General features: G+C 41.5%; 1 protein-coding gene across 1 annotated transcript in view; it reads right to left on the bottom strand.

The window, feature by feature from the left end:
- HNRNPLL (heterogeneous nuclear ribonucleoprotein L like) overlaps positions 1-18,620 on the bottom strand; it is a 49,730-nt gene that overhangs the window by 16,796 nt on the left and 14,314 nt on the right. Inside the window, exons 2-6 of the mRNA XM_088477427.1 lie at positions 8,209-8,327; positions 5,321-5,558; positions 5,014-5,099; positions 4,581-4,677; positions 4,428-4,500 (exon numbers count right to left, since the gene is read on the bottom strand). Of these exons, the coding sequence (XP_088333553.1) occupies positions 4,428-4,500; positions 4,581-4,677; positions 5,014-5,099; positions 5,321-5,558; positions 8,209-8,327 (613 nt within the window). The remainder of the gene's footprint in view (positions 1-4,427; positions 4,501-4,580; positions 4,678-5,013; positions 5,100-5,320; positions 5,559-8,208; positions 8,328-18,620) is intronic.

Here is an 18,620-nt window from a genome sequence, read left to right as displayed (position 1 = left end):
GCATCTAATCAGATGTTAGCATTTCCCAGTTTGACACAAACAGGACGACTCAAAGTCAGCATTTGAATGGCTGCTATGAGTTTTAGCTCTTAATGTAGAATTCTCACCATGTTATATAGTAAGCCTTTAGGGATAACATGTATATGGGATAAATATGTGTTGTCGACAAGCAGTACGTGTACCCTGGAACGCAGGCATTCTAACAACAACAAAGCATTCTACATGCGCCCGCAATACTATTGTAAACTTTTGGGAATTCATCATGTTTCCAGTTGTACTGCCGACGCACCTAAAATGCTTTAAGTAGCATCACTTATCAACCTAATAATACCTGCGTTCCAGGGTCCACATACAGCTTGCCGCAAAACGACCACATACCATATACAGTACGTGTGTAAAAGTGACAGTAGTAAGCTAGCGGTCAGAAGAATATGTTTTACAATGATTTTTTAGCTTACTGATAAGACACAGGATAGGTCATCTTGTATAAAGTTGTGTGTTTCCCTCCTAAAGTTACGTATCCACTTGCTGATAGAGGAATGACAGTACGATTACAACATTTATTTATTAACAGTTTATTATATAGCGCAACATATTCCGTTGTACAATTGGAACATTGTAATTGTAGTGTCGTTCCTCATCCTGTAATGTGCCTACACTGAACGATATATCGTTCAGTGCAGGCACCCTCCCTCATCCCTGAACATGCACAATCTGTCGTTATCGGCAGACCTGCATGTTCAGGTGATGATTGATGTTGAAAACGACCAGCAGGAGCGCGCATCGCTGGTCGTTTTGAACATTTTACTGATCGATTTATGAACGATTAATGAGCAATTGAACGATAACTATATCGCCATCGTTGAATCGCTCATTGTAGTTGTCAAGTGGATACGCACCTTAAGTATAGCTGGACAGAAGTAAAAAAAAAAAAAAAGATTGTATGCAGATAAATGCACCTTAATAGGTCTATTTATTCTCAATGTACATTATGGGATAGTTCTTCATTATACATTGCTATGTGGTTTATACCTCAAAGCTATTTTATTAACTATAAACTAAATATGTGGCTCTTATTAAGCACTTAAATGTATATTATCCAAAATTCATAACCACATCTATTAGCAAATTCCAGATATTTTTTATACAGAGAACAGAACGGTCATTGTACAAACACATACTATTCTGGTTAACACTATGGCTCAACTGTTAAATAAGTTCCATTTTGCAGTTTGGTGTAATAAGTTTCAAAGGGTTGAGTACGGGATGCCGGTGGTCAGAATCCCGATGCCAGCATCCCAACAGTGTTAGGCTGCAGACACCTGTCGGTCGGTATTCTAACCCTCCCTCCCTGGTGCCTAAATCTAACACCCCCTTCCTAGTGCCTAAACCTAACCTCGCAGCACCCTAAATCTAACTGTCCCCCCTTTAGTGCCTAACCCTAACCTTCCCCCAGTACCTAAGCCTAACTCTCCCCCTAACCCCGCTGCTTGCCTACGGGATTCCGCGCCGGGATTCTAAGCTCTGGCATCCCATGTGCCTGTATATAGCCGGATAAAGTTTCAAAAAGGCTGGCGGTGATACAATGTAAAGTAACAATCCCCCTGCATATCTTAGTTTGTTTCACTGGTTCTAAATGGAAATTGTTTTGGAGGAGTCACGAAAATGATATGGTCATTGCAAATCTATAGCTTCAGTTTTTATAATACACATTACCAAAATATAATCTGCATCTTTGCACTTAGAGATTTCTGAGTATTAAATGAACATTTTTCTCATATTACCCCTTGTTGTGGGCACATCTAAGTAATGCTTAGAATATCATTGCTGTTAATAAAGTGCCATGAGACTAGCTGTCAGCGAGCGAATTACTGCACAACAGTAAGACAATAGGCTCATGTACTAACACTGCATTTGGGGGCAACATCTACACTGAAGCACAGGAATCTCTATTTGCTTTCCTCGCCTAAATTGCATTACAAAGATAAAAGCTATTTGTGGTTTGGTTGCTGTGGTTCAGTGCAATAGAACCCAGTTGATTGTGGTAATAACATACCATAAACAAATGATGGTGCATTTTCATTACACTACTCTTAATTATCATGCATTCTAAATATACCATAAGTAGCAGCATTTATTTTAATTTTTTTGTACTATAGGGCAAAAATTATTGTTAGTGGCCCTGTGTTTTACTTACATCTCTAAGCCCCATTTACCCTTTTTTGTACTCTCTCAGTGGCATTACTAACACATTATAACATACTCCTAGACAGAGTACCAATATTGCTTCCTCCAAACCAGATTACAACTTTTAAGCCCTTTACAAGTACCTGTGTTATGCAATTAAGCTGATTTGAGCAACTACCATATTTTTTTGCAGTTTGGAGAGGTATGAAGGGAGTCAGCATTAGGAGGACGTGCTGATCCTTATAGTGCCATGTGGAGGTTTTTTCGGGGTACCTTCAAGGTAAGTTAGCTCTCAGCTTTTATATGTACTGATATCATGCAGTACACCAATTGTAATTATATGACCCAGAGTGGGTGCTACCATTATGTAGCAATACTTATTTTGGGGTGAGCGTTTGGGAGTGGGGCCCCCAGGGGGGTTCTGACTGGACCTTTCTCATGGCATCACCACTTAATTCACATAGAATACTTTTATCACTTCTCTATTTGTCTGTATATTATTTGTCATTTTAATTCTCTCTCATTTCATTAACACTTATTGATTTATCTTTACACATCTTTTCTTTACACTTCACTATCACCTTTTTCGTGTGATGCCCTGGGGATGGCCCTTGGCTGGATTTTTTTTGGGGTGCCTTGCTTCTCGGACGTGAACCCCTTAATGTTAGGGACGCCAGTATAGAGGAGCCTTGACGATTGGCCTGGCGCTTATTCATATATTTGCAAATGTATGTAACAAATACCTCTGAATCTGCAGTGTGCTGGGGGGCAAATCTCTTTTTTCTGTATTTTTTTGCAACTTTTAAGTACAGCCTACTTTTCAATTGCTCATTTTTAAAAAGGTTATGTTGGAACATTTATTTTACTTTTTAGACTGAATAAAATGTCACACATGTCGCAGCAGATATTGCAGCATGAGGCAATCGACCCATTATCCCAGAACGGGTGATCCCACATTGGCCCCTGTTAGATAGGCTAATTATTATTCACATTACTGTGAAACTGGAAGAGATCTACCTGGCCAGCCCATGTCGGAACGGCTGTTTGTCGCCCGATTTACTCACAAGTGCTTAATACTGTCTTGTTTGTGTTTGTAAGCGCGTACCTAATCCTTATTTCTAAAATAAGGGCTCTTCTGCCATTGTCTCTAAAAAACAACCTATTTTTTACACCTGATAAATGTATCATAATTGAATACTAAATACAAAAGGTCTGCAAGAAATATAAAATCACAAAGAAATAAAAATGACCTGCGAAATACACTTCTGAAAAAAAATAAAAAATAAATTACAGCACATTTTAAATGATTTCCCATGTAATATCGTGTGATATAGGTTTCTATACAATGCACATCATTCTTTTCTATGCAATTATATTTTAACCTCAAACAAATCAATTGTTGAAGTGCATCAGTGTTTGGTACTTACAGATAATGTGACACTGTATACAAGCCAGAGCAGTAACATATGTATATGCACAATACTTTATAGTGTAATATCTGCCTAGGCTGCATTGAGTACTGGTCATCAATACACAACAGTAATTATCTATAATTATAAGGGCAGTGTTCGAAAGTCAATATCATATACATTTGCCATGCCCTGCCAGTCCTGATATAAGACTGATTTGCATTCACTTTACAGCAATTAAGTCAATATACATCCAGGTGACAGATTTCATAGATCTAGGACACCATATTCAATCCATGCAAGTATGCAGAGGGCTGTTCAAATGTCCTCCAATGGGAGCCTGTGGTGGTGATGATGATGCATGCAGAATGCAGTCAAGGTGAGTTGCAAGTCTGTGGTTTTAGGAGGGTTTTTCGGAGACCTGTTTGCTGTTGCCGATGTAGTGCATTAAGAGGTGTAGAGTCAGCCTGCTGGAAGGTCCTCCGCTAGACTTCTGAATGCCATGTCCAGCTTTGGTGCTTGGGAGCAAAGTCTTGTCCGTGGAGATGCAGCGTGCAAGTTTATGGCTTGGAAATGCATTCCTTCCCCTCAACATAGATGGATAAGAGTGTAAGAGGGGAAAAGAGGGACTGGAACTGCTCGGAGAAACAGTCTCTGGTACTGCAAGCATGTCTGCATGTGTGGGCTTTTCCTGGTATCTGAGCAGTTCAACACAGACACAGCTACTAAACCAGGACCTACCGGGCAACAATCCCAAGTCTTACTCAGACAGAACTCTATTAACCCATGCTTACCAATTTGTAAAATGAGCCAATGTAATACATTTCCTACCTCGCCTGTTCAAGTAGGGTTTGCTGTAATCCCAGCTGTCATTGTCATTCCGGATAACATTGAGACGTGTGGGCTGTGCACAATGAAACAAATAGTCAATAATACTGCAGCTGAGGAGACAATAGAGATACAGACAGCGTGAAAGAGACTTACTCTGGCATATTCTATTTTTAGCGTGCAGCATCCAGCGTAGATGTCTGCTCCATTCAGCGCAGCTTTGGCCTTCTGGGCACAATGCACAGTCTCAAATGTTCAGCTATGTTAAGGAATCTCTGATCTATGCACGTTCAAGTACAAGCTAGTAAGGTTATTTTATTTTCATTGCATCGAATAAAATTTAGCTAGCATTGTTGATCGATCTAGTGATAGACAATGGAAGTGAATGTCTGGCTGGTTTATGTGAGATGCCACATCTGCTTGTCGCTATTACATAACCCCCTTATGTGATCATGATGCCTACAGATTATTGTCATTGAATTCACTTCTAAGCTTTGGCCGGATGTCACCTTATATTTACATTTGACCCGAATCAGCTTGCACTGTTAAATTGTTTGTTTTTTAAATAACTAAAAATTAAAAAGGATATTCAACCATGGCTTGGATCCCATTTCTCTTAAAGATAACTATACGCTCCACTTTTCCTACTGGGTTGCAGACCGAATACAAGACATCCTATGGGGGGAAAAAAAGGAGTGGTTATTTAATGGGGTTACAACAACAAGAATGGTATAGCATATTTACAGAACATATAATAGGACGTGCCCCTGTAACCGTACGGCAACAACCAGACATCTGTACAAACATCTCACAAAAATCCAAATAATACTATACCAATAAATAACTAATAATTCTATGCATTTTAAATGAAAAAACAAAAAGCCTTTTAGACTTACCACTGTGATTGGATAGAGGGGATTCTGAATGGACAGGAGAAGAACTTTATTCCCACCAGAAGGGTCTTCAGTGTTTGCCGGTCGGGTGATCCGTTTGCTTGTGGAGTAGTTGAAGAAGGCCTGCTGCCCTGCTATGTACACAGGCTCACTGGTAGCAAAAGTCACACACTTCTTAGAAAATTCGGTGTCTTCAAACTCCACCAGTGCTTGCCGTTTAAAGGGCATCATCATCACATAGCTGTGCAATGCAGAAGACAACATAGTACGGATTATCTAAGAATCTACATGCAATAATTATAATTTATCAGTAAAAACAATAAATAAAATTGTGTGAAAAAATAATATATACATTTTTTTACAAACAGAGAGAAAAAAAAAAAAAGGTTAAATGAAGCTGCAGCAGCACAGTGGCACAGTGGTTGGCGCCTCATGGTGCTGAGGTCACAGGGTCCAATCTGACAAGGGCGCTGTGTGTAGAATCTGTCTGTTCTCCCTGTGTTTATGCCAGTTTCCTCTCACACTCAAAAAACGTACTGTCAGGTAAACTGGCAGCTGATAAAAATAGACCCAAGTGTGTGTGTTTGAGGATTTAGATTAAGCTCCAATGGGACAGGGACTGCTGTAAATGATTAAATATTCTCTATACACCACTGTTTAATATAGTGGCTGTTCAAACAATACTAGATAAGGCAAAGGCAACTTGGACCAAAAGATGTGTCATTCTGACCGTAATATTGTTTGCTTCTCTTTATTGTGATGGTTTCCTCTGACACTAGAAGAAAATATGCTTGTGACCAAATTAAACTAAACAATATATACCTTAAAATTGTGTCTGCAGAGCCAACCTCGGCACGTTGTCATAGGTGATGCCCTACTTGTATTCTACTTCCCTATATCTCAATAGCTGAATAAGTCATTTCTAATGGTGATTTCTGGACATAACAATCCACATATGTTAAGACATGTGCTGTGTTACATAGATGGACAATGACAATTACTCAGGTCCATCCAGGCTAACAAATGGGCGCCTCTGTCAGACTCAGTAGCGGATTTACCGCTAGGCACCCCAGGCGGCCGCTTAGGGCCCGGCGGGACCCAGGGGGCCCCGTCAACAGGTGCATTGATTGGAGTGCATTTAGATTTCTGGCGGTAACCTGAGCTCTGCCAAAAATGTCCGAGTGCTGGGCTGGCTGAGTCCCGGGAAGCTGTCAGTGATGACAGCTACCGGGTGCCAGCTCCAGCGCAGCACGTGCCGGCCTACATCTTCCTCCCACAGTCTGTGCCTTGTGCGTGTGACCCGCCATGACGCACCTGCGTATGACGTCACACGCACAGTGAGAGGAGCCGGGACGCGTGCAGAGGAGTGAGCTGCTGTCTGCTGACCCCTGCTGAGGTATGTCTCCCCGGTGGCTGCCTGCAGTGTTTAATGTAATGTACCAGTCGCGGGGGAAGGAGAGGAGCTGGGTGCACACACTATCACAGTTTAGCAATCCTCAGGGCCAGGCTCAGACAAAGAGGGGGGGGTACACATTATCACATTGTCTGAGCCAGGCCCCGGGGATTGCTACAAACGGAGGGGGGCACACATTATCACATTGTCCTGAGTCTGGCCCTGAGGATTGCTACAAAGAGGGGGGGGGGGCTGGGGGCACACACTAATACACTGCCTGAGCCTGGCATTGAGGATTGCTACAAACAGGGGGGGCACACATTATCACATTGCCTGAGCCTGGCCCTGAGGATTGCTACAAAGAGGGGGGGGGAGGCTGGGGGCACACACTATTACACTGCCTGAGCCTGGCATTGAGGATTGCTACAAACGGTGTGGGGGGGGGGGCACACGTTATCACATGTCTGAGCGTGGCCCTGAGGATTGCTACAAAGAGGGGGGGGGAGGCTGGGGGCACACGCTATTACACTGCCTGAGCCTGGCATTGAGGATTGCTACAAACAGGGGGGAGGCACACATTATCACAAATTAAAATATAGTGCTATGAATAATTTGAGACGGGGGGCCCCAAATTGCTGTCCTGCTTAGGGCCACATGAGGTCTAAATCCGCCTCTGGTCAGACTCCTCTAGTATCTCTCTGCTCCATTAATGTCTTTGATGGATCTCTGTTGCACATACAGTAATTACTCACATACAAAGACACTAGCAATTGAAATACTGTATCGCCCAGAAGCAGCAATTCAGGTATACATATAATATTGGGCCTGATTCAGTGATGTACGCTAACCCGATGATTAGGGTACATCTCCGATGGCAAGTGGTATGCCCATGAGCAGAGGCCGCAGCAGGAATGACATGCTGCAGCATTTGGTGGGTGAGGCGGAGACACAGCTGGCCACCGTTCCTGGAAACGACGGTGTTTTGCCCTAGTTTTTCGGGAGGGTCTGCGGTGGATACAGATTTCCCGGCCTTGCAAGATGCCAGGACACTATCAGGCTGCAGTAAACTTCAGCTACTGCAGCCTGGTCAAAGAGGCTATCACAGATGCAGCAAGGAGGTGCCCGTTTCCTGCACACACCTGTGTCACTACATCTAGCTGCATCCTCCCTGCCACCAGCATCACTTCCTGCCCTGCACATATGCAGATTCACCTGCAGCATTTAAGTACATGACGTGGCACCTGTTGTGTTCGTGGTGCATTCAGTTACTAACCCAATGTAAAATGTGAAGATACCAATACGCTGCACTTGTGTAAAGGACTTCCAGAGATTATTTTTTCCATACAAGAAAATCTTGTGTGTTTTTAGTTTAGAATTCTTGTTTTTAAGCACATTTAGAAAGCGGCCTGCTACAAAAAAAGCAACAGTTAAATACATGGAGCCAGTCTACAAGGACAGTAGATACACTTACTAAATATTAGTTAATTGTGAAACCTACCATATTGTCCCAAACTCTGCAAGTGCGTCCACCAAGTCAGCCTCCACAACAGCTTCACAGAGTCCTCGCACATGGACCACAGGAGAGACAGACACTTTGTGATGGTTCCCACCTCCGTCCTGTACATGACAATGGAAGAGATTGGGTTTGAGAAAATATGACTGATAAAGGAATAATGCAGTTTGTTTTTTTTCGTATTACCCTCACTAGCTAACCTGTATATAAGACAAAAAATGTAAATAAAAGTCATCAAAACCTTTCTATAAACATTGATGTATACTGAGCATTATATATCATTTTCCCAACAGGTTATCACCACTGCAGAGCTACAGAATTCCTTTTTCCCACAGAGTTGTACGCTTCTGCACACAGCAGCAGTGTCTTTGGACGTAGCAGCTTTGTGCAAATCTGCTAATGCTGCAGGAAGTGTCTGAAGGAGAAAGGCGCTTCCAGCCAGTATCTCCGATCCGATGCTTGCATCTGAAGACGCAGGATAGGATCAACATTGTGACCATCAGTTTCAATGTTTGCAGCATCGGCTATCTGAGTAATACTACATTTATTTGCCAGAATTGCTCAGCTGGGGCCAGGATAACTATGTCGGAAAGCACAGACACTAGTCTCCCCATGCCCCCATTTTGTAAAACTCGGCGACGCCACCCCCGCCCTACAAATCATGCTGTGGCTTAGGGGACAGTGAATGATCTCACAGGACCGGCTGAGCACATGCACAGTATGGATCAAGCGCACGCAAAGCCCCCCTCCCCATCGGACTTGTACGCAAACCTTTGTGTTTTAACAAGTCTAAATTGGGCCTCAAGACCTTTAACAAGTAGGCTGCTTAGCAAATAGCGAGCCAGGAACCACTTGGACATGCTTAATATGCACCAAGCACTATAATGAATTGTATGCTTGTATTAATGCATACTCACTAAGTAGAAGTTTGTTATAAGGTTTCAGTTTACTTGTCCTATGCAAGTACAATAATGGTCTGTGGTACCATCAGTGGTAATGGACGGCACTATGTGGGATGTGCATTTGTCCTACAGTCCTCACTGCTGCTTCTGATACCAATGATCAAATTTTTTTCTACAGCAAATCCTTGAATCCACTGCCCTGCATGACACCGATCACTTCCTACTTACTGATCCATAATTCAGAGTCTCTGTACACCTGGACACCCTCCACTCTGTTGCTTAGTGATCAGGCCTCATCATTCTACACCTACTCTTGGTGAATTAATTTGCTAATTTTGCCTCCTGTACAAACTCTAATCTTAAAAACCCAAATCTACCTCTCTCCTCTTCTCTACTAAATTATATGACCAAATCTCTCTCCGCTATATCCATGTGGTTGTTACAATGGTTACGGTCAATATCCTGACCGTGGGGATACAGACACTCAGAATGCTGGCGCCAGAATCCCAACACTTGTTAGAATTCCGAAGGTACGTAGCGGGGTTGGGAGGGGGGTTAGAGAGGGCTAGGCACCTAGGGATGGGAGGTTAGATTTAGGGTGTGGGGAGGGTTAGGTTTAGGGTGTGGGGAGGGGGAGGTTAGGTTTAGGCACGAGGGGGGAGAGGTTAGGGTCAGGCACCAGGCAGGGGGGGGGAGGGTTAGAATACTGACCGACAAGTGTTGGTATTCTAATTCTGTCGGAAAGCCGCCGTCAGGATTCTGACTGCCGGTATCCCGTACCCATCCCATGTTACAATACTATCTAAAAGCTCAAAATGTCCAAAACAAAGCTTATACCTCCATTAACATCTCTCTCAGCAGTAACAATATCACAATTCCTCAGTCTACCGAGCCCACTACCTCGCTTAAAACCACCCTCTTTACTCCTCACTTGCTGACTTTATCACGGTGCTGCTGCCTCCACATTTTAAATATTTCTAGGTTAAAGCCGCCTTTAAAAAAAAAAAAAAACCATTATCCATTCTCTCATCATCTACAATCTCAGTTAGTGCTACCTCCTGCTATCTGGCATTAAGTTATGGAGCATACACACGGTCAGATTTGTCAGATCTGATAGATGAACGATTTTACCAGAGATTTGAACGATTTTTAACTGCATTAAAATGAATGGAATCGTCCAAGTCTGACTGCAAACACGTCAGATATCGTTATCTGACCATCGGGAACGCGCATCGTTCAAATCGTTCATCTGACAGATATGTTGGATATGTCAGATTTTCCTTCAGACATGAATGATTTTTTAAATAGTTATCGTTCAGATCTGAAGAAAAATCTGACCGTGTGTATGCACCATTACTCTATATTCCTACTTTAATCTGCCCTAAAGGATGCAGCTAGACTAATCTTCCTCTCTCACAGGTCCACATCTCCTGTAATCTATACCGACTCACCCTAACACCCCAAATCAAATCCAACATATTTACCCTCACCTACATCATCTCTTCATCCTCTCCAATAACCACTCCGCAAGACTTCTCTTATGCCAACACCCACCTATGGAATTCTCTAACTTGCCTTATAAGAGAAATAAATATATATATATATATATATATAAATGAGCAAGCGGTTCGGCACTCAACAAACAATAATAGGTATATGTAACTTGCCCTGGTGCCTTCCAGAAATCCACTAAAACACTCTCCAAATTGGCGGCACTCACGGGACTGGTTTCCAAATTTACACAGACACTGCTACCACAGCCACTGTGGCAGCAGTGTCTGTGTAAATTTGGATACCAGTCCCGTGAGTGCTGCCAATTTGGAGAGTATATATATTATATAATAAATATATATATATATATATATATATATATATACATACATGCATACATACATACACACACATATATATATCACTCACACTGGTACATCCTATTTACTGTCCCAATCATCAACTTAAGCTACACTAGCTCTGCTCTTTTTACCACTAAATATATACATACATATTAACCAAGTCACCTTAAAAGGTATCACCCCCACCACAAAGTAAACAAGCCTAGTTATCTACATCCTCTTTATAACATTAGTGGAGCAGAAGGATTGATGAAGTCAGCCCTGCATGAACTCTCTTCAGTTTTCTTCTGTAGTTCTTAAACTGTGATGCAAAAACTGTATCCAATATTCAAGATGTGCCCTGATTAGTCACTTACAGCACTAGGGGCCAGATTCAGATGAGGACGGTATTGCACGGCCATAGGGAAGCGCCTGTGCAATACCATCCACCTTCATGCATCTGTGATCTGAGTGCAGGCTTAGATTACCACTGCGACTCCGCTCCGCCCCCTGCCCAAACGACACAGCATGTCAATCATGTGTCGACTAAGGGGGGGAATGTGAGCGATCACGCAGGACCTGTTCTGCACATGCGCAGACCCTGAACAATCGGAGATGTACGCAACCATCAGGTTTGCATACATTAGGGTGGGTTGAAAAAAAACAAAAATGGGAGTTTGAAATTCCAATAGTGCGGAAAAGTTGTGGGTCCATAACAGTAACTAGTGTGCAAAATTTCAGCTCGGTCGGATCATTTTTACTATCCCCAGTGGGCGCTTGAAGTTTTGAAAATGACAAAAATTAGGATAATTTGTAATCAGGTGAGGGCACGGTTTACACATTTTGCCAATGAAGTTGTTTTTAGGTGAAAATGCTTCAGTTGAAATCAGTTAGATACAAACCTTCAGGGTAGACGTTTAAGAGGGGGTCATCGTCGTCGTCGCCCCCCCCCCACCAATCTGGCACTAATTTCAGGTATTCTGACTTACAAAATATTATTTTCTATTAGGTAGGGATGGACATCGGAAGCCCACCATCAAATGCTGGTTGAACTTCCACCATTGAAACTTTCGATGCGATGGTAACTAACCATTGCATGAAAAGTATTTGATAGTAAGAACTATTTATATGATTTGAGCATGTGCAAAAAATCCTGCAGCGCAGTTGGCAGGGGGTGGGATCGGGGCCATGGCTAGGGGCAGGAGCCGTAGCAACAACATACTGTACATACTGTGTCCCCTCTAGTGTAGCTAGCAGCGCTGTGGGGACTGGAGGGTACACTATGTTTTCAGAGTCCATCATGCCCGGAATGGTGGGTAGGCCACCGAAGTGAGTCCAGTGTGTTACAGCCAGGCAGTAAGGAGCAGAGACGTGACACTGGCAGTGTGAGAGAGAGTGAGTCTCTGTGCTGTGTGAGTGACTGCTGCTGGGTGAAGGCTGCGCTCCAATTGGCTCTCTGGGACAGTTTTTAATTTTTCACCACTTTGGAGTGATCAATGACTGATGAGGTGTCATTGTGAGTGACAAGGGGATCCGGTCTAAAGATTAACTGTAAAAAGGTCGACAATGCCTACGACCATTCTGTTTCAAATCAACACACTTGTTAAAATTTTACCTCAGCAGCTCAGATTTTGTTCAGAGTTGGTTTATGGAGAGTATATATAGTCTGAGAAAAATACAAAGTTTTATTTAAATATCTCATGCCATTTCCAAAATATGTAAAGTTTTAAAAATCTCAAAAACGCACAAACAGCTTTTATTTTCAAATCGCCATAGCAGCTCTCCTAAGCTTGAGAGGTGTGAGAGTGGTGTTATTTTACATTGCTTTTTATGTCCTTTTTCTATTATACAACACAACAGGCTTTGTGAAGAAAACTTTTTTCAAATTCAAACTGAAATTTCTGATCATGATTATCTCAAAAACTGCGTCGACAAAAAAAGTTCCAAAAATTTCTGGAAATAGTCTATAGTAATGTTAAAAGTATTAGTTTCAAAATCTCTAGACAAACTCCAGTTGACACATATAAATGGCTATATATCTGTTGTATATAACAAGAAATGGTGGCTTGCTTATGTGATGGACACGAATGAAGATGAAGACAAATTAAAAGTGACCTTCCTTCATCCAGCATCATTCTTCTATCCAAGGAAGCTGGATGTACTATGGATACCTCTAATAGATGTCTTAAGTCGACCATATAAAACTGGAAGAATTTATGTCAGATCTCCAGATGACACTTTCAAAACCAATGAAGCATTGTCAAACTATCTTCAGCTAGCATTGTTGACTGACTAATACAATGTCAAGTATTTCTATTCAACTTGATTTATATAATTAAACTAATGAAGCCATCAAACCTATTATTACCTATTACTACTTGTAATACACTCGGTTTTTTTGAATAAACTACCTTGCTTTAAAATTCTTTTTAACTATGAATCCATTATCCTCCCACTTTTAAATTTTGACAAACATTTAATATTAGTATAGACTATTTCCAGACATTTTGTGAACTTTTGTCGACGCATTTTTTGAGATCATCATGATCAATAATTTCAGTTTGAATTTGGAAAAAGGTTTTCCTCACTAAGCCTATTGTGTTGTATATCATAAGAAGGGGCATAAAAAAAGCACAGTAAAACAACACCACTCCCACCTCTCTAGATTACTTAGGAGAGCTGCTATGGCGATTTGACAATATGCTGGTTGTGCGTTTTTGACAGATTTTTGAAAACTTAACCATATTTTGGAAACGGCATGCACTTACCCCCAACGGTTAGGGTTAAGCACCAGGAGGAAGGGTTAGGCACCTACCGGAGGGTTAGGCACTAGAAGGGACGGTTAGGGTCAGGCACCAAGGGGAGGGTTAGTGTGAAGATTAGTATTAGAAGAAAGAAAAACATTTGCCGTCCATTTTGGTGTCAACGTTTTGACACTGTCAACCTTTTGACTGTCTTAACATCTAGGGCCAAATGTAATCGGGTGAGAGATTAGAAAATGTGTGAATTTTCTCACACTTTTTATACTCGGTCAATGTAATAGAGTCTGAGAACAAAGCAACAGAGCAAACTCGCATATTTTTCAGACTCAAAAAAATGCCAATTTATAATTTCTTTCAGATTTTTTCCCATTTTGAAGATGAAACTCAACTATGTGAATCGCTCACTTTTTCTGAACTCTCAACCTATTACATTTGACCCTAGTGTCTATCTAGACATTGTCTACCATTTTACTGTAGATCTCCAGCAAGGCCGGGCAATTAGTACCCTCCCCCCCCTCGACGCCCCTATATGTGGGGTTATATCTTACCACCTTTGAAAAGTAAGGTAATGAAATAAAAGGTATATTTATCAGAAAACAAGTGAACTAGCACACTGAATGTATTGTACATTTGTTTACCTGACTTCTCTATTATATTGTTTCGGTCAGGATGCTGGCTGACAGAATCCTGGCTCTAAAATCCTGACAGCTGACATCCCGATGATAAGTATTAGGGTTAGGATTAGGCACTAGGGGAAGGGATAGGCTGCGGGGGGGAAAGGGTTAGGCTGCGGGAAAGGTGGGTTAGGGGGAGGGTTAGGCTTTACGGGGTTTGAATACTTACGAAATTGAGTCGAGATGCCGGTGTCGGTATTCAGACCACCGGCAACCCGAACCCAACCCTTTTTAAAGCTCCTAGATCTAGCCTTACTGTTATGTCCATGTTTGCATGATTTACGGCGGTTGCAGTAAATCAGGAAATCGCACACATTTCAATAATAATTAGCTTCTGGTAAAATGAGAGTGAGACAGCAAGAATGTATATGGTTAACGCCAATGGGGCATGGTCTGATGCAAATTAAATCATCTCTGTAAAGTGTTGTGCAATATATAAATGCTATAATAATGAAGGATAATAGACACTTTACTATTTGGTCTGTGATTTTATGTAAGAGCACAATTCAGATGAACATGCTTGTTCATTATTCCACCTATCTTGTGGTATTGACCCAATTATGTCCATTACTATCATATAATCCTAGAGTTTTGCAGCTGTGCAGTGAGAATTGAAGGGTACGAGGTAAAATGAACAATGTTACGTTTGTGATGTGCCCCCGTTATAAGTGTTCCCGCTGTGTTAGTAATGACAGGGCTGAACGTGACAACATCTTAAAATACAGATAGCAATGGAGCAAAGCAGGAAGCCATATACTGAGACCGTGGACGGAGCCTCGTCACAAAACAACAGGACAGCGATGCAATTTTCCTGCAGCAGAATAGCTGTGGTGTCTAATGTACCTCTGCATAAAGGACGCATCCAACATAATTCTAAAACTCTTGTTGCAGTAAGAAATTAACCTGCAATAGTATTTACTTTAAATATTCCAATGCGTCCTATTTGGCCTCTTTCCATGAACGTTTTATTCATTTTCACAAGCTTGTGTGTGTGTGTGAAAGAGTAAGACTGTTTATGAGAGATTGTCCCATATGGGTTTTAAATATGAATGCTAATGTGTGCCCAGGGTGGACGTGTTTGGATTTATAATGAAAAGTATACAATCACTGTAATTGGTTTGTGTTTATTTTATGTATTTGCAGAGCACTGATCAGGATTTGGTCCACAATGTTATCGAGAAGCATCCGGCATTCCACTTGTATCTAGGTTTAAAAAAATAAATAAATAAAAAATCCACTTACATGAACAAAGTATCTTATATTCAGAAAGAGTATAAAGCAAAGGAGGAGAAATAATCTAAAGTTATAAATCTATCAAACTGGACAACATACATAATAGCTACTTATGATTGAGTCAATCAGAAGACATGTGCAATGGGTTACTAATTAACAAAAAACCCAGATAAAGCTTTTAAAACAACATTAATAAGAAAAAGGTTTATTAGAATATATATATAATAATTGCACACATAGTGCTTCCTTTCCCCCCAAAAGTAATTAAACTCACTTATTATAATTATTATCATCATCATTTAGTCATTTGGGGAGCGATTCAATTCAGAGGGAGTTGAATAGCGCCAGGAGGGAGTTCCCAGAGCATTAAATTCAGCGCGCTGTTTAGTCCGACTAGAAGCTGGTGACTTAACCTGGGAGTTTAGTCGCAAGAACTGGCATTCTCCAACTAAAGTGTCTGCCACGAGACTGTTAGCGCCGTGCTAAGCCGGAAAACAGCCTGGAGGCCGGCACTTCAGTCGGATATTTCCTCCCACCCTCAGGAGGGTGCGAGAAGAATTAATTAGTCGGGCTAAATACTGTGCTGAATTGAATAGCTCCGGGAGCTCCCTCCTACTGAATTGAGTCGCCCCCATGGTGTCACCAAGTGTCAAATAAGCCAAAATGTTATACTAAAACACAACAGTTTCAAAATAAAAGTAAAAGTGTATAAGGAGATACATTAGACAGTGAAATAAGAATTTGTGACATTAACACAGTATCACAAAATTATAAAGCACTTGCGTAATAAGTATCTTGTGTGGTCAGCAATGAAAATAATTGGTCAAATCACACCAAGCATTTATACAAAAAATAGACCTATATTTGATACATTTCTGAAGTGTGATATATGAAGTAACTAACATGCACAGATGAGATAGATAGATATAGATATCTATCTATCTCTCATATATATATATATATATATATACACACACATATATACACACACACACACGCCGGATTTGCAGGCGTTGGCGGTTCTTGCCCGCCACCATTATTAGTATGCACAGTTACTGTCCAGCAGCAGTTGTTCGGAGTCCCAGTCTCCCAGAATGCCGATGCCGGGCGTGACAACGTGATGGCATTCTGGGAGTGGCCATGGGGTTGAGATGGCGGAGAAGCACCAGCAGCCCTCAAACATCCGTGCGCTGCAGTCCTAGGCAGGTAGCCTGCCTGACAGACCGACTGAGCCCTGCTGCTGGAGGGACACAGGGAAGATGGGTTGCAGGTGGCATAATGTGCTAAGGGGCATTACCTAGGGTGGCATAATGTGCTAAGGGGCATTACCTAGGGTGGCATAATGTGCTAAGGGGCATTACCCAGGGTGGCATAATGTGCTAAGGGGCATTACCCAGGGTGGCATAATGTGCAAGGGGCATTACCCAGGGTGGCATAATGTGCAAGGGGCATTACCCAGGGTGGCATAATGTGCAAGGGGCATTACCCAGGGTGTGTGTATGTATGTGGGTGGGTGGGGGGAGAGGGGATTGGCAAATTACTGCCTTGCCCCAGGTGACGAAAATCCTAGTTTCGGCAATGTATGTATATACATATTTATGTGTGTGTGTATATATATATATATATATATATATATATATATATATATATATATAATTTATTTATTTATTTTTAAAGTCACACAAATAATAAAATGTTATTCAAAAGAATCTTTGATTAAGTCTCAATTAAACTGATAGTGTCAGATCAGATTTAATTGGGGTCCACAAGCGAGACCACTTGCAGCCGAGACATGGAGATTCTAGGACATTCATCACTGGTTCAGACTTGCACACAAAACATGCAATAGTTGCCAATTTCTTTTATAGTGAACACATTTTACATCTGCAATATAGGGCGAAGTTGCACTCACACTCTTTAATGTGATGGACTTAAGCAACATGCCTTGTTATAATAAGCAAGAGAGATCTACAGGAAACATAATATGATTATTGAACAAGATTAATTATAAAAAAAATAAAATAAAACAGAACCAAATATAGGGGTCAATCCTATTCAATGTGATGTTCTCGCGGGTGCGAGTCATAGTGACAATGGCCGCGCCTGACAGCAGCCCAGATTCGCTTAAAATTGCTTGCAGCCCCATAGGGCTCCAAACAAAATTAAATGAATTTGGACTCGGAAGCGAAGGGTGCGATATGACGGTCCGTTGCCTAAGTTTTAACGCCGTTGGAACGGCAATTCGCGCCCTTCGCATAGCATAGGATTGACCCCTTAAACTACAACACCTATGGGGCTGCAAGCACTTTTAAGCAAATCCAGGCTGACGTCAAGCGCGGCCATTGTCAGGAGAACATTGCATGGAATAGGATTGAACCCTTAGTTCCAACTGCCTGACATGAATGTATAAGGTGCGAGCTAAATTAGCAAGGATTATTACCATAAACATCTTGCTGAAACTCGTGACTCCTTGATGCTATCCAACTGCATTTAACACCTGAATGTTCACAATTAGATTCTCAGATCAGGACTGGAAGCTTTGTGCCTCCACACATTGAGATTTGTAGCTATTTATATATAAAACAGCTCAATTGTAATTCAAACTTCAATCACCAAGAGAACCAAAAACAAAATACAATACCCTCTAAAACACACAGTTTAAATGTTGGCGATTTCAAATAACACTTCAGTTAACCAGTCAGTCCTCAAACCCCACCTGTTGATACTTGCTTTCATGTTCTCAACTAATACCTCTACCAAATTGATACCAACAGAAAAACCCAGTGGGAAATCTTTTGACAAGAGGGAGCCTTTGAAGTTCTAACTTAAAAAAAAACAAAACACATTAGCACTGAGTCCCCAATTAGACAGCTCTGGAATATTTTTCAAACAAGGACAAATAGATCTGGTGAGAATTCCAGGTGGTCATTCGAAATAATGTCATTAATATGAAAACTCAGGGCTATTCTGCTCTACATGTTGCTGCTTTCAGTT

Source organism: Taudactylus pleione, unplaced genomic scaffold, assembly GCF_031769625.1.
Source record: "Taudactylus pleione unplaced genomic scaffold, aTauple2 ptg000201l, whole genome shotgun sequence".
Lineage (NCBI taxonomy): Eukaryota > Metazoa > Chordata > Amphibia > Anura > Myobatrachidae > Taudactylus > Taudactylus pleione.
Note: the sequence above shows the minus strand (reverse complement) of the source record. Positions and strands in the feature narration are given on the sequence as shown.